Source organism: Sebastes fasciatus, chromosome 3 (assembly GCF_043250625.1).
Source record: "Sebastes fasciatus isolate fSebFas1 chromosome 3, fSebFas1.pri, whole genome shotgun sequence".
Classification (NCBI taxonomy): Eukaryota; Metazoa; Chordata; class Actinopteri; order Perciformes; family Sebastidae; genus Sebastes; species Sebastes fasciatus.
In genome coordinates, this window is record NC_133797.1 from 18,756,959 (window position 1) to 18,773,893 (window position 16,935).

Sequence of the window (16,935 nt, forward strand, 5' to 3'; positions counted from 1 at the left end):
ACTATACCGGAAATTTAGTAGTCGATACCAATACCAGTGAAATTCTACAATTCTTGCTACCAAGTTGATACCATGGTAAAAAACAAAACAATAAACACTTATTGAGCTAGTGTTAGGAAGATAAACAGGTCATAATTCCCTCTGCTGTGAATATATCTCCTTCAAACAACTGTATTTATTCAAGTTTCTCACCAAAAACTACATTTGAAAATATTACATTTGAAATCATCATGATAATGTTAGAATTTACCTTCGCCCAATACTCATTTTTACAGATTAGTTCTAGAACGCATCATAATGTGAATCAACAGCACCTCCTGAGTTGAAATTGGCAGCTAGCCTTAACTAGCTCTCGTCGTGACTATTTCAAAACGGATTTGTTGGTCGCACGTAACATTATCAGGGGAAAAATAGGACGCGTTTATTGTGAGTGTACTGCGTCCCAAACACTTTCTGTTGTCTTCAGGATGACGGGACGACGTTAGTCTTAAGCCATGACAGTACCTGTGTAACAGGGTGTCTTTCTTCTGTTTACTACCTCTAGACACAGTTCATAACGGCCCCGTTAACCTTGTTTTGTACCAATGCGTTGTGTTTGATCGTAGACCAACGGCTGACGGTTAGCATTACACTCCAATGAACCACAGACAGCTCTGATGTCGATTCCATATGTATTTATTTGCTTAGCACTTCGGGACACCCGTTCACCTGGGAGATACAAGCCCGGTCTGACTTGTTCCCCTAGTGACGAGCTTGTATAGCTTCATCGTTACCTTGGATACTGTAGTATTAAATATAAAATATAAAATAACCACATAAAAATATGAAAATAACACAAATATGTTCACCAAACGACTATCAATTAAAGGTGAAATTACTGAATAAAATAATGGTAACAATAGTAACAATTTATTAAAACTGAAATTGTGTATCTAATGTAACATGCAAGAGGCATATGTTACACCTGTGGTACTGTAGAAAAGCGAGTACTGTTCCTTTTTCAGAATTTTGGCATCGACTTGGTACCGAAGTATCGGTTCTTGTGACATCCCTATTTATTAATGCACAACATACACTGTAGGGCTTCCACATTTTTTCTTATAAAGATTCAAAAATCTATATGATCTTTTGTGACTTAAATACCTGAATGAAACAGAACACCATCTTTTCTGACTTTACTTCTGACCTCTCTGTTTTCTTCTTCTCTCTGCGGCCTTAGCCAAGTGTGAACCAGAATGCCGCAACGGAGGAGTGTGCATGGAGCCCAACAAGTGCCTGTGTAAGAGCGGCTACTCCGGGGCCCAGTGTGAGAAGAGTGAGCGTGGCATGCCCAACGACCAGGAGAAAGACGGCATACTGGACCACATCATCGACATGACCTCGTACCTCCTAGACCTGACCAGCTATATCGTATAGGGGTGAGCAGAGGGGGGCTGCTCCCCGCCGTCATCCTCAAGTTGACACAAATCTACCTACCACCACCAGCAGACTCTAACGAGGTGTCCTTAACATGGCCTCTTAATCTCCCTCACACCCACACAGGCATGTAAACACACACACACACACACACACACACACACACACACACACACACACACACACACACACACAAACACACAAACACACACAGGATCCCCGTCAGACTGCTTTTCATCCTCATCCTCATCACCAAACTCTTCCTTTTTCGCCTATAAGCTACTTGCTCTTGAGCACCAGGCCTGGCATCCAAGCCGTGTTCACACTTCGGAGAGACCTGCAGACAGCAGAGGAGATGATTGATAAGCACGGCCAAGTTATGGATGTTCCACTAAGACATTCGTTCAGAAAACGCTCGCACACGGCTGACTCCACAGGAACAGGAACTCCACAGGAACAGACCATTTTAACCCAAGACTTTGGATCTTTTCAGGGGCTTTCTGTTGCCTTAAGACCCCCAAAAATGGGAGTTTGTTGCATTTCAGTGAGGACTGTTGATTGTTCAGAGGTTCTTTAAGGATTCAAAATTGTACAGAGCGGCGTGGCTCCAGATCCAATTTGTGCTCACGGTCCATTCAAAACCCAGCAAAATAAATGTCCACATACGCAGACTTTGAAGGAACACTCTGCACCTCTGAAGTCGATGAGAGTCGTGGGTCACATGTGCCGTACTATTCTAAAGGCACTAATACAAGAGAGATGTCGTCTCACTTATGATGTTGTATTTAGTTTGTGGGACACGTTGTCATAAAAAGCTATAACAGTATACAGTGTGTATACTTTTTTTTTGCGACACTCACTTGCTGTCAATGTACAGAATGGATCTACAACAGAGGAACGACGTTGTCAAAGCCAGTTTCATACAATCTGAACAGAGTTTTTGGCTCCCATGCACTGTATTCATTTTTGTTTCATTCACTTTATTATTCAAAATGAATTAAAACATTTATTAAAAAGCGCAATGAGAGTAGTTTAACATTCACACACACACACACACACACACACACATCACACATCACACTATCACAGGTATGGTTTGACAAACTCCTTTCATTGTGTCACACACTGAAACCCGAACTCAAAACTACAAAGGGAAGAGATAGCGCAGTGATGTACAGTATATTTCCAATAGAGCTTACCTAAGTACTACTTAGCATTGCAAAAAAAAAACTATAGCATTACTATTGTTATCATAGAGGAGGGTTTATTTTTTTAAGCGTAATAATATATGGGAGAGAATGGTGTTTATAGAAAGCAGTTTTACACTAAGCTTGTCAGCTCATGTCATTTCATGTTCTTGTACTTATACATATGCAGCTTTTTCCTCTGTATCTTTTCTATTTTCTTTTCCTCCCCCCCCCCCACTGTAAAAGTAATGCATGTCTGTGCCTGCAGAGAGTAATTCGGAGCAGTTGGCTGACTCCATATAATTCTTATCCCTGACATGTGGTTTCATTACCACTGTCAGAAATGTGTCTCTGTTGTGAGATGATCAAACGTCTCGTCGGGCCACCAAGTCACTGTGGAGGCAGTTCACAGTGCGATCTTATCTGTAGAGAGCAGATTTAAGATTAACCGAAGGATCTGTCTAATGGAGATAATGATTGAACTCTAATGAACATATGACTCCCTACATGTAGTCAGAAAATAGTTAAACACAGACCGGGATTGTCTGGAGCCACTTTAATGTGTCTTTTCAGATGCCAGACAGAAGTTCATACAGATGCAGCACACATACATGCATGCCCATATTCTCTTAAACTATCTAACTACACATTTGTCATTTAAATCCCATAACATAAAATGAGTCTTGACAGAACCATCAGTCATTTTGTTTTGAAGGCAAACAGTTGCAGTTTTGCTCTCTCCCCAACTTTTATTTTGAAAAACAAGTTTCCAAGTATCATGGTTAATTGAAGTTCAGTGTCCGTAAAAGATGTTATTTGTTCTTCATCTCCCGCCTCGCTTGTGTTTGCTGAAATAAATCAACTCTACCTGGTCAAAATGGAATTCATGCTGTAAAATGGAAAATTATAATTTTTTTTTTAGCACTTAATGTGAAAGTTGCATTGTAGCTGCTGAGACGGCGTGGTGTGACTAGAATAACCATTTTCATTATTTAAGTAGTTACACAAATAAAATAATTATTTAAGTTCTTTTATGTTGTTTTTACCATTGTACTGTATGTGACAATTTTTTTATTCCTGTATTGTAAATAAAACTAGGGATAACTTTGTTTCTCTACAGAAATATCAATATGTCTATTAAAATTTATAGCATGTCTGAAATATTGTCTCTTTTGTTTTTGGTATTCAGTAATATATGGTAACGCTTTACATGTTCTAATAATTTCTGAGGAAGTTTCCAATGTAATTTATTACTACTTTAATATTGGAAAAGTAGAAATTTCCTTGGGAAAAAAACGTAATCTAAACCTAAGTAAATAGTTATTTATTATTCATGTATCATTGCAAACTGTATTTGCCATATATGTTGAATTGTTAACAAAACAAAAGCACTGCAAGGCCCAGAAGCTTTTGATCATATCACATGACCTTTGACCTCTGTGCACTTTAAGCACCTGTCCATATGGACTTATGTTGGCCGGGCAACATCTACATCTGCTGAGGAAGATCATGTGATATGATTGAAAGCTGCAGAACAGCTAATAGTGAACCTGGTAGTGAGGTTTTATGTCAACTGCTGTTCTCTAGGTAAAGAATGAGTCTCAACTTTAAGTCAACATTAACGAGAAGTCTTTAAATAAGGAACAGTTCACCGTTTTGAAAAATGTGCTTTTTTGCTTTCTAGCAGAGCACCCAATTCGACTGTTATCGGGCCCTTAAATAGGCATTATCAGGAGCTATAAGCTAAGTTGCAACACGTTCTAACATGTAAAACCGAATCAAACGTTACATTTTGAATACAAACAAAAAGGCTTCTTTAGGTTTAGGCAACAAAAACAGTCTAAACATCTATGGTGCTTATAGCGACCAATAACGCCTATTTAATATCCGGATAACATACTATTCGGCTGTGCAGAGAGTAAGATGAGAAGATCAATACCGCTCTAATATCGGTCCGTTGAATATGAGGCTACAGCCAGGAGACGCTTAGCTTAGCTTAGCATCAAGACTAAACAGGGGAACCATTATTCTGGCTCTGTCCGAAGGTTGAAAAGAAAAGAATAAAAATCTGCCCACCAAGATCTCTAAAGCGCACTAATTAACGCGTATTATCTTATTTATTTACTTCGGGTTTTTGTCAAATCTTGTTGTCAACGTGAGGTTGGCAAACAACCAGAAGAGACTCCAGCAAGTCACTGCTCCCAGCCAAGAAATAGTCCAGCAAATAACAACCCCTAAACTTGTCATTTTCACACTTAAGATTTGTACGAATAGTATATTAGTATTATATACTACACAGTGGAGCTAGTAGGTGGATTTTTACCCTTTGGACAGAGGAAGGCTAGCTGTTTCCCCTTGTTTGCCTTCATTTTGAGCTATGCTAAGCTATTGCTGTAGATTCATATTTTTTCATACAGATGTGAGAGTGCTATTGGTCTCCTCATCAAACTCTCAGCAAGAAAGCTAAAAAAGTGTATTTCCCAAACTGTTCTTTTGAAACGTATAAAATAAAAACTGCAATATCCCTGTTTCTTTATATGAGGCTATATATATACATGTATATATATATATGTATATATATATATATATATACATATATATATATATATATACATATATATACATGTATATACTCACCCTCACTATATGATAACTATATGAAAAATGGCAACAACAAATAAAGAACCTAGAAAAAGGATTAACTTTCAATCTTGACTATTGAGAAATGGCAGACCCGTTACCTAAGATTCTAGTCTAGACATAATCTGTCATTATGGGATGGTAATTTAATGTATAAGAACCCTGTTCTTGGTTGTGGCCCCATACTGGGAATTGTCTCATTTCTGGTAAGTCAGCTGCAACATTTCCACTGATGGTTTGTCCTCCAGCCAGGTAAAAAGAGTAAAGAGAAGGATGTTGAGAAAATGTTTAAGTTAAACTAGGGCCAATGTGGCAACAGGCCCAGGGTTTTCCTTTAACTCCTGCTTGAATGGAAAAGCTGCCTGCAGAGTTGACAGCGAGGAGAGAGCTGAGATGGCTGCTATGTCGTCATGCAGCAGCGTCACGGCATCGATCAAAGTTCAGCCTGAAAATCTCCTCATTTCAAGTGGAAATTCTTCACTTCGGAAGTACAGAAAACACGTTCGTGCATGGAGGCACACACGCAAGAGCCACCGCTGATGGCAATATTAATTTCCTTCTCAAAATACCAATGAGGCTTTGTGTTGTATACTGATAGTGAGTGGAGACCACCCACCTCACTCTGCTCTCACACACACACACACAAGTGCACACACGGCCATATTTAGAGTAATGCAATACTAAGTTGTCTATGCACTGTTCCGATCCAATCAAAATTGCATAAAGTGGAACTGTCCAATAGCGCTGCGAGGTCCAGCGTATATTTGAGTTTATACACTATCTGTGGCATGAATCATTACTTTTCATTTGGAATAGTTTTCTTTTTCCTTCCCAGAGGGCCCTTGTCTGGCTATCTTTCCCAAACAGTGTAACCCAGTACTTTGAATAAACATGAGGAGCCTGTATACCAAATATTTGTAGGACTGAGATGGCTGGAAGTGCATGCTATAATATTGTATACATGAGTAAAAGAGTCGGCACAAGCAATACTTATAGGGTAACAGGAGGAGACAGGAAAAAAACAGGAAAAAACAATAGCCCCGTGATTAAAAAGACACACGTCATTCTTTTTCTGCTCATCCAGACCAAAGTGAGCAATTCATTATGCTGTATTTACTGGCGTTTCTGTTCTGGAGTAATGTATTACGTCCTGGGGGAGATACAATAGACATGCAATAGCTGCTTTGTTTAGGGAATATATCTGTCTTGTGAAATCAAGCACGGAAATAATGAATAGATTCAAAGAGTGATGTGGGTTTAGGAAATGTGCAGAATAATTACAGTTGAAACTACTGAGTCATAGGAGGCCAATCAATCCCATATGCAAACTATCATACTGATTATTATATAGACTGTTTAATGCCAATACATCGGCTTAAATGACTCAAATATAATATAATATCTGCATCCTGTAGAGCAGACATTAATAGTGCCTGTGAAGGTGGAACACGTGACTGCTCGATGTCTGGTGGCCACATCATCTTAATAAAGCTGCAAAGTGGGAGGAGCTGCTGGTTTTTAAGTATTTTTCTCCACTAATTTTGTTGCGATTTGGAACAAAACGTGGCACCATATTTGCTGAATTAAAGCTTCAATTTTGTCTTCAAACTTTGTGTGACGATCCCAAGATGTGCTAAGAACCAGCTTCACCAGAGATATCTACAGATTTGAACATAACCTTTAATGAATGATCCTGTGACTTGAACCATTTTGCAAGATTGTGAGGTCATTGTGTCGCCAATCATTTTATAGTTTTACATTTATTTTCACTATACCTCGCTGAGTGCTGAGTTCACGTTTGGTCGCCAGTATTGGCACCTATTTTTTCATGGCAGTCCTGTACAGGTGTAGCACTATTTATGCAGGAGAGGACTGGAAGCTCAACTGCATTCTTTAAAAATAAAGTGAATATTTAGGCGCCCTGTGAGCACAGCAGGTGACTGTGAGGTTTATAAGTATAAACTTGCATGTGGAGGTAAAACAGTGCAGGTACAGTACGGCGACTTGTTGCAACAGTGGAAAAAACATATATAAATGTACCCAGACGTTCATGGAAACTTGAAAAGTCTGGAGTCGGTGTGAAATATGTGTTTTAATGACCTAATTGCTTAATGGCCTTTTCAAAGCTTTATAAACATAATATGATATAAATCATTTTGCACAGTCCCTTTAATAAAGCTGGTCATTTTTTTACAGTAAATGCAGACCACCATGTTTGAAGTTATTTTCTTTAACTACCTAAACAAAGAAAATTAAGCTATTTTCGTCAGATTTTCCCCCGATGTCTGGCTCTGCTCCTTTATCAAGCCCACATTATAATCCATTATTCTCAACTGTTGACTCCAACAACATGATATTTCTGATACCACCCATGTCCAGCTATGACACTTTTCTGGAAACATCTCCCTCTACTCACCATAGATTGTGACATCCCTTCAAGTCTTGTTTGACACTCCCTGCACCATGACTAACTGTTTCCACTGTGATCTAACTGTACCGTGTTACCACTTCACCACAAAATCACTGTTAAAATCTACAGCATGTTGTACATCAACATAGAGTTTGATGTCACACGTTAACACATGAAGTCATGATGTCTTGTCAGGGAAGGATCCCTGCTGAGTTGATCAATGTGGTGCATTAACATCTGTGTTTGTCCACATTGGCACCACTCTCTTGTGATTTTGAATATAAATCAACATATTGATTCATGTGAGAATATTGGATCTGGACTGTGTAAACATGTGGTTCTTTCAGTGAGTCTCTACCTGCATGTGTACATGTGTGTGCATGTCAATCCCCCGGCTGTATATCTGGGTTTGTCACACCCCTAATTGCGTAGTGTGTTCTGTGACCTCATGTGTTTACTCTTGGCTGACTCAGTGAGTACTACTGCTGAAACGCACGACCGACGGAGGCAGCTGAAATCTCATATTCCCTGGCCCCGATCACTTACTAATGAAGACACACTTTCCGACCGGCCTGCTGCTGCTGCCTTTTCCTTCTGCCTCACTTAACTCTCGGCTTATCACATAACAAAACAAACCTCACTCGACGACCACCTTGGAGGAGGTCTGGGTGGTTTTATGCACGGCTGTTGCTTTTTGTCGGTTTTTGTTATTGGCTAAGAGAGGGTTTTTTTTCCGTCTTCACACCTCCACTATCTCATATTTCCCACTTATTATTTACACCAATTTCCCATCCTGAAGCACTTCCTCTTTTCTTCTTCAAACCCAGCTCTCTCTCCGTTCATCTCTCCATCCACCCTTCATTCCATCACTCCCCCTCTCCCTCCCTCCCTGCTCCTGGATTCAGAGCTTGTTTACTCTCCCGGACCACAGCACTGACTCGCATCCATGAAATGATGCAATTAAGGTTCCCACTGGGGCTCAATCTGTCATGTTAACACATGCTGAACCCCCACAGAGGGGTGAGAGCAGCACTGAGTGTTGGGCGACAGGTAAGACTGACGGGGGTGAGTGGTGACGAATAAAAAATGAGGCGAGCGTGATGTCTTGTGCTGCAGGAGATGCAAAATGTAAGCATGAGAAATTAGAGGATTCTGAGAGAAAACATCAGGTGTGTGTAGATTTCTGAGTGCCAACACGTCATCCCAACAGTCTGCTCCCTATTTATTACTTGTATGTGGTATGTTTGTTTTTTTATGTAGATCTAGATTTTTGTCAGGAGAGACTAGTTGAAAGAAGGGTTTAAAGACTTAATTTAAAAAATAATTTATTTAACTTCATGAGCACAATTGAAAAAGTTGAAGACATGCAGCCATCAGAGCAGTCTTTCTCAATGACATCATCATTTTACGGGGATAAACATGCCACGAGCCATACAGCAATATCCCCCCAACGGAGTCTAGACAGTGGTGGTGGTGGTGGTGAAAGAGTGAATGCATCTGATAATCTGTCTCGATGTGATGTGTAGAGAGGGAGTCCTGATGTGCTCACTGGAAAGACCTGACCGGTTCTGATGAAATTGGGTGGAGCAACGAGATGATTGGCTCACAGATATTGTTGGATTGGCAGAATCAGCTGATTGATAAATTAGTGTGAAAGGCATAAATATAAAAATAATAAATAGAGTAGGAAGGAAAGATACATAAATGGACCTTTTGTGCACAGACACAGTTTGCATTGGTTCAGGGGGCTCACTGAACCCCCTAGAAAGGCCTCATATTTGTTTTATAATAATGTACAACTAATAATTTATTGTAATGATGAATAATATCGACCTTGTTGTGTCTTCATATTGGCAGAATAAGAAACCAACAAGATGAGAAGATAGATTTGTGGTATTTTTATTTACTTATAGCCCAATAACATCGGACACTCTCTGTCCACACACCGTTAAATATTCTGCTACGTCATGTAAAAAAACCACATACCTATCAGCTGCGCGGTCAAGATCAGTCGAGAGACGTAACCACTTAAAAGATGGGTGAGTAGTAGGCTACTTGCTCTATTCCGACGTTTGTTTTTTAAACAGAAAACAGGTTTTATACTGCAATAGTTACTGAAAATGAAATACAATACAGCCAACAGTAGCCTGATGAGGTATCGTATCAGATAACTCCTCATTTCAACTTCACGAATCAGTCGTTCGTCATCCGTTGGAATAAAGAATAAATAGAAACAGCATCTGACAGCTCAAAACGGCACTCTATGCAGCTTTGTTCTCTTCGTCGCTCGCAGCCATTAAGTTCATTCCAGTAGAAAACAATGCAATAAAACTGATTTGGTCACTGACGCTTACTTGCATCGCATTCTGTTTGGATGTTGTAATATATAAACTACACACATCCCAATACGTTAGACCTCTCTGCGTTGTAAACCTTACATTCCCTCTAGATTTTCTTTGTGAACCCCCAACCTTAAAGTTCAAACTGCACCTATGCTTTTGTGGCTTCAGAAGGAACTGCGTGAAGTCTGACCAAGTGATGTCACTTGAGGAAGCGTCTGTTGGGTCTGAAGACGACAAGTTTGGAAATGAACCAGAACTCTGTAGCCCGCTCCTCATTTCTGCTTGTGGCTCGCAGTTTGTTTCACAGAACCATCTGAGAGAGACCGTCATTGGAAATTTGCTTGGAAAAGGGCAGGTACCTTAAAAATATACTTGGCAGGTGATTGGATGAACCATCTTTCAATCAAACTTACTGGCCACTAACTCATTACTGGAAGCCTGACAAGATGGATGTTCGTTTGATCACGTGAGAATTGCGGGACATTGCAAGAATCCAGCTACTGTGTAAGGTAAGCTCGAGGCTACATTAGCCGCTATTGGCATAACACACCCTAATCTCTGACGGACCAGTCAATGGTTGGTGCATTGTGGGTAATGGTAGGTACCTGGTTTTGACAAGGAAGAAGAATACTTTGTTTGTTTTAACACGTTTCTCAAGAGTTACTTATGACAAATGTTAAATAATTACCAAACTGTTATTGACACTCAAGATAACAAGTCTCTCCTGCTACATTGACAGTGAACTCAACAGGTAGATAGTCTTCATATTTTGGATTTGATTGATGAGTTTCACCTGTATCTGTTGTTAAGTCAAGTCAAGTCTATTTGTAAAGCCCAAAATCACAAATTACAAATTTGCCTCAGGGGGCTTTGCACACTCTACAGGATACGACACCCTCTGTCATTTACAGTACGACCCTCTCATCAGATGAGGAAAAACTTTTCACAAAAAAAATGAAAGAAACCTCAGGAAGAGCAACAGAGGAGGAATCCCTCTTCCAGGATGGACAGACGTGCAATAGATGTCGTGTGTACAGAGTAACAACATAATGAAAATACAACATAGACAATCCATATGGCAGAAATGAATACATATAATGTGAACATATGTGAGAAGTTGGATCCAGGAGGATGTCATGTCAAGCAGCTCCCCGGCGTCGCCAGACAGATAGAGCCAGAGCAACACGACCTCCTCTCCACCATGGAACCTAGAGAGAGGACCTTTTCTGTCCTGTTAAAATCTGTTCATCTTGTAGGCACGTAACATCTAACATGTAGTTTTGCTATCTTACTAACCTGAACCTTCATATCTTTGCTATCCCGCAAAGCACTCATGTTTTTTTATTGTGACCACATGAATCAGATTTATTCATCTTATTATCACTCCTCAGGTGCCCCCAGTTTGAGACATAATGTATTCCTGTTCACTTGTCGTGTTTTTCCTGATTGAGGAAAAAAAATGTAACAAACATTTTGTCATAAAAAGTACAAGTGAAATGTGCTCCTGTGAGGGTAGGTACAGTAGCATGAAGGTCCTTACAGTGTGACTTTGCATATATGACATATTGCTGTGTGTGTGTGTATGTGTGTGTGTGTCTGATCTATACGAATGTACATGTGGCTGTCAAAGACAACACATCGCTCTTTGTCTGCTTCCCCTCTCTGTGATCCTCAGCAGGGCTAGGTAAACAACTGATGTCGGCTGGAATGGACCACCTAGGTACAAGTTTCCATGTGGGGGTATCCCCTCAAAGCAAAGCAAGGAAATTTTCCGAAACACATTAAAAAGAGTTATGCAAATGGTTTACGGCAGCGCTCGTGTGGCTGTATTGTTATATTAATCTGTATACACTGTGGCTCATCTTGGCAGGGCCCTTTGTTTGCCTTCACTCTTAATCTGCGGGGCTCATCTCGAGCTTACATCACTCCGAGTCAACAGAGGGACATCCGCCGCAGCCTTACTGCTAACACCAGAGCTGACACCGGGGTCAAATAGTGTGTATGTGTTTGTGTGTGTCTCTGTCAGAGTGTGCGTCAACCAAAGCGACCAAGCAATGCCAAAAAAGGTCCACTAACTGTGCACTGATGCTCACAGGCACCTGACCACTGCAGCAGAGCGAACTGTAGCTCTCATTTACAAGATAAATGGCCCGGAACAATTTTCTGATGTCTTTGCACATATTTGCTCTTCAAACACCGACTTCCCTCCAGAACTTTCTTGCCCTACAAGAAAGAGAAAAAGGATCAGCGAAAGGAAAAGAAAGTAAAGCACAGTTGGTTTTTCTGTGCTTGCAGAGATGTGGTTTCCTCTGACTGAAGTGGGGCCATAGCTTGCATCAGCCCTCTGTCTGTGTGTGTCTGTGTGTCTGTGTGTGTCTGTGTGTCCAGGCCGGTGAACTCTGCCAGATGCCTGCCGCCTTGTTATCTGTACAGACCCGGCCTGCTCTGCTGCGCTGTGTGGGCCAAACAGTTTATCACACACACCACTAGCAAAGAGGCTGGGGTCTTGCACAAGTTATAGCACACAGACACACACAAACACACACAAACACACACACACACTAGAATAGCACGTACACTTAGAGAGAGAATCTTGCATGAACCCACACATGCATGGAGACAAATGCACATCTCTGCATGCAGATTCTCCAGGACCATCATCCATCTTGCTCGCAAGTCATATCATCATCGCAATATTGAACGGTGTTATTGCACATCGCAGATGTTCCTCATATCGTGCAGGCCTAGTGTGAGAGGCTGCCCTTTGCGTAGTATGAGAGTTGTGTGGAAGAGTTTAAGTGCCAGTTCTAGTGCTACCACTTTGACAAAAGCCAACAATTATGTAATATTCTTATTAGGAATAAATGTGCCTCCTGCGTGAACTGTGCATTGCTGAATAGAGTAGGCCTACATTACTGTATTTTAACATCGGTTTGACCGTTTGATCGGAGGTCGTGAGTGGTTGACAGCTGCTCAGAGACGGCAGACTCCAGATCAGCTCTGATTGGTTGTTTTCCTCCAGTCTGTGAAATCCTGCAGATGCCGTTAGGAGCACCGGAGGACACAGAGGCACACCATTTTTTCAGATTGCCTGTTTCATGCACGACTGTCAGGATATAGCGACCGTTTTATAAAAAAAACTTTTTTAAATCATATTTGCTCCAAGCCACTGCAGCTTTAACCCTCTTCCTACCAACTGGGGTCCCCACAGACCCCAGAGGTATACTTTTTTGTCATATCTCACAGGTGCTTTATTCTTACATTCCACTTTTTCATGAATTTAATGACTTAATATCATTGTTTTCTGTTTCTGTTTTAATTAGTGCTTTTTTAAAAAGACCAATGTATTGAGGTCCTGGGGAACCCCAGTCAAATGCACGCAAATGCAGCTTAAGCAGTTTAAATGTATTCTCAGTCGGTATTCCTTGTATGTTAAATAGATTGGTAGGATGAGGGTTAAGCCAATTTAAAGGAATAGTTTGACATTTTGGGAAATATACTCATTCACATTCTTGTGAGATTTGAGATCACTATCACTATCAGCATGTTAACATTGCTATTGTGAGCATGTTAGCATGCTGACTTCAGTATTTAGCTGTGCCTCAGTACAGCCTCACACAGCTGGTTGCATGCTGTAGACTTGTGACAGAGCCAGGCTAGCTGTTTCCCTCTGCTTCCGTCTTAACATGCTACGATAAGCTAATCACTTCCTGGCAATAGCTCCATACTTAAAGGACTAGTGTTTAACACTTAGGGGGATCTATTGGAATAATGGAATATAATATTAACAAGAATGGCACTCAGAGAGCGAGGTGTCTGACTTTAGAAACAGATCACAGCCCTCAGCTGGCGGTACTGTGAGGCGGTCGGCTTATTATTAACACCATGTCACTCCGTGTAACGTATCGGCGGATGCCTCTCCCATTCGGCAGCCTTGTTATGTCTGTATAACGTTACACTACGTTGTCTCTCATCCCGTCATCTACCACTTTTTTCTTTCTCACCGCGGACCAAACTCTGTTAACTTTTCCTGCTTGGGCGATCAGTCTATAACGTTACTCGCTCCTGTCGCCACTGCTCTCTCTCTCTTTTGCTTCACCACTCACTTCCCACGTACACACTCTACGAACGGACATTCACGTTTCCACGTCGACCACCATAGCTCTCCAACAAGCTCGGCACACAGGAGAGGCTTCAGTTGGTTGAAATCTTCTCACCTCACCGCTAGATATCACAAGATCCTACACACTGGACCTTAAATGTACAATCATGGGAGACTGTCAAAGAACAAACTCTCTGCAAGAAAGCAAATCATTTAATTTCCTATAATGTTGAATTATTCCTTTAAGGGTTGAAGCGTAATTAAGAAAAAGCTTTTTAATGAGTCAAAATAAAAATAATATCTTCTCTTAACTTGTGTAATGTATCAAGAGTTTCTTTGAAACAAAAAAAAAGGCAAAGCAAGGCTTGGTAAACAAGACAGCCTTATTGTTTATGGCTCTGCTATCACAACAGTGCGTGGCCTCTCAGTCAAACCCACACACAATCACACAAATGCACCCCCATAACTCCAACTCCTGCGTCAGAGCACACTCTACAAAATGAATCATAAATAAATCTAGTTAGTGTTATTCCAGAAATGGAGGATTACAGAGTAAACATGCCCGTCTCCACAGAGAAATATTTAACTGAATAAGAAATATTGCCCATTCATTCTCATCAGTGCCACATAAGGTAAAAACACATATGGCGTATCATTTCTTTGGCAATGCTCTGGTGTGCTGCCTCGCCATTGCCAAAGCCCTAATCCTCCTTCGGTACAGAGACTGCCTGTGTTGGTGGCGGTGTACTGTGTGCATCCTAATCTCTCCAAAAGCTCTGTGTCTAATGGCTGCACTGCCTCTCTGTACTCTGTGTACTTCCAGTTTAGCTGTAGCCTAACAAGCATGGCAAAGTGATGACAGGAAGGGGTTGTTACACAAGCAGACTAGGAAGGAAGGAAGGAAGGAAGGAAGGAAGGAAGGAAAGAAGGCATAAAAGACTGGGCATATTCATACTGTATATGATTGCAGAGACGGTGACTTTGAAATAAAAAATCAGCCTGGTCATAAATATATGAAATACATCCTCTTTTACTCATGTGTTGACAAACGTTACTGATGTAAACAAACTTGTCACATCATCAGAAAACATTCATTACCAAGATTTTGTTATAAGTCTGCATCATACCAGACCTGTCAATCAATTTAGTAATAATAGCAGGCTCCAATCTTGTGTGTTGAACGATGATGGTGGGGCTACACATGTATTTTCATTCTTTATTCTGTCTATTTAGACCTCAATTATCTGTCATTAAATCAATCATTTAAGGAGAAGTGTGTAGGATTTGACGGCATCTAGCGGCGAGGTTGCAGATAGCAACCAACTGAAACTTCTCCCGTGTGCCAAGCGTGTAGGAGAACTACTGCAGCCAACGCGACAACGCAAAAAGGGAAATGGTCCTGAAAAGCGGATTTTCTATGTGAAAGTACTCATGACGAAAATGACAAAAAATATATTAACATGCACATTGATGGCACAAAAAAAAGCACGGCCAGTGTGTAATGGCCTTAAGATAACAAAAATATGATTCCTACTTTCAGGTGTTTATACACTAAAGAAAACATTCTTATTAATATTATATTCCATTTCTGTCAATAGATCCCCTGAAATGTTACACACTGATCCTTTAAGTATTAACATTTTCATAAAATAATGAAAAATGCCCTTCACCAAACCCAAGTATATTAAATCTACAATTATATAAATCAGAGGTAAATCCTTGCTTTTGTGGATTTCTGGAGTCAGCAAATGTTGCACTTGTTATTAGGATAGATTAGATGTTTTGGCCTTGTCATGTGACTTCTTCTTGATAATAATACAAAGATATAATTATGCCAGCATTTTTCGTCAAAACAAGTGGAAAACCTGCTAATGGGATGATTTCAGTTGAGAGACGGATCACTTCTCACGTAGCACAAAATCACTCTCTTACTGCCGTTCTCGAAACAGACAGCCTCATTCAAATTATTTCGCTGGCATAAGCTGAATTTAAACTTTAAATGAGGTTGAGTCAAACAGAAGACACTGAAATTCCTCAGTAAGCTAGAGTAAATGTATAAATGTACATGTGTTCCTACACATGAAAGAAGGGCAGAGTGAGGGAGAGGATTAGAAAAGGCTGCGCCTGCACCAGGTAATCAGCATCATGGTGATGGATGAAGTGAGACTTCCTCCCCAAATCTGTTACATCGTCCTCCTGCCACAGCCGTCCCTGCTGTCCTCATCAGACCCTCGCAGGTGTCCCGTCTGCTGACCTCATCCCTGACCTTTACTCTTTAACCCCTCACACCTGGGCGACTCCTTTGCATACCCTCTCTGAACTCTGACCTCAGACTGTCCATCATCCTGGGGGTCACCTGGTAAAAACATTAACCAAAAAAACACTTTGGTAGCTCTGTGGTGATGAAGCTCTCTGCACAGCCACTCATAAATCAGAGAAACACCCTCAAAACAATGATGACACACCCCTACTTTGGCACACAACTTTGATTTTTATTAAAGTTTCATTATATTGTGCTGTTTCCAACAGGCCGGCTTAAATATAGAAATAGTCATGCACGTGGTATTTTATATCTACAATATGGCAGAGACTACAAACCTGATTATTTATTTTTTTATCGCTTTTGAGGGTCTTAAAGGTACTATATGTAAAAATGTACATGCATTAATTGATTTGTATTGCCAATGTGTGAACAGATTGTAATGTAACTCATAAGCCTGTGGACTGATTTCTATGTACACGACTCGGGACGGTTTTGCTTCACAAAATTAGCTGATGAAGTCCTTTGCAAATGGCAAGCTAGTTCGTATCATGGAGATTGGACATTACAGATAGTAA

The 16,935-nt window shown here is 40.6% G+C and overlaps 1 protein-coding gene across 2 annotated transcripts in view; it reads left to right on the forward strand.

The window, feature by feature from the left end:
- Positions 1-3,764, forward strand: part of hhip (hedgehog interacting protein) — a 41,481-nt gene extending 37,717 nt beyond the window's left edge. For both annotated transcript variants that reach the window (XM_074629403.1, XM_074629404.1), the window contains exon 13: positions 1,220-3,764. In XM_074629403.1, coding sequence (XP_074485504.1) covers positions 1,220-1,416 — 197 coding nt within the window. In that variant the 3' untranslated portion in view covers positions 1,417-3,764. The remainder of the gene's footprint in view (positions 1-1,219) is intronic.
- The last annotated feature ends 13,171 nt before the right edge of the window (positions 3,765-16,935 follow it).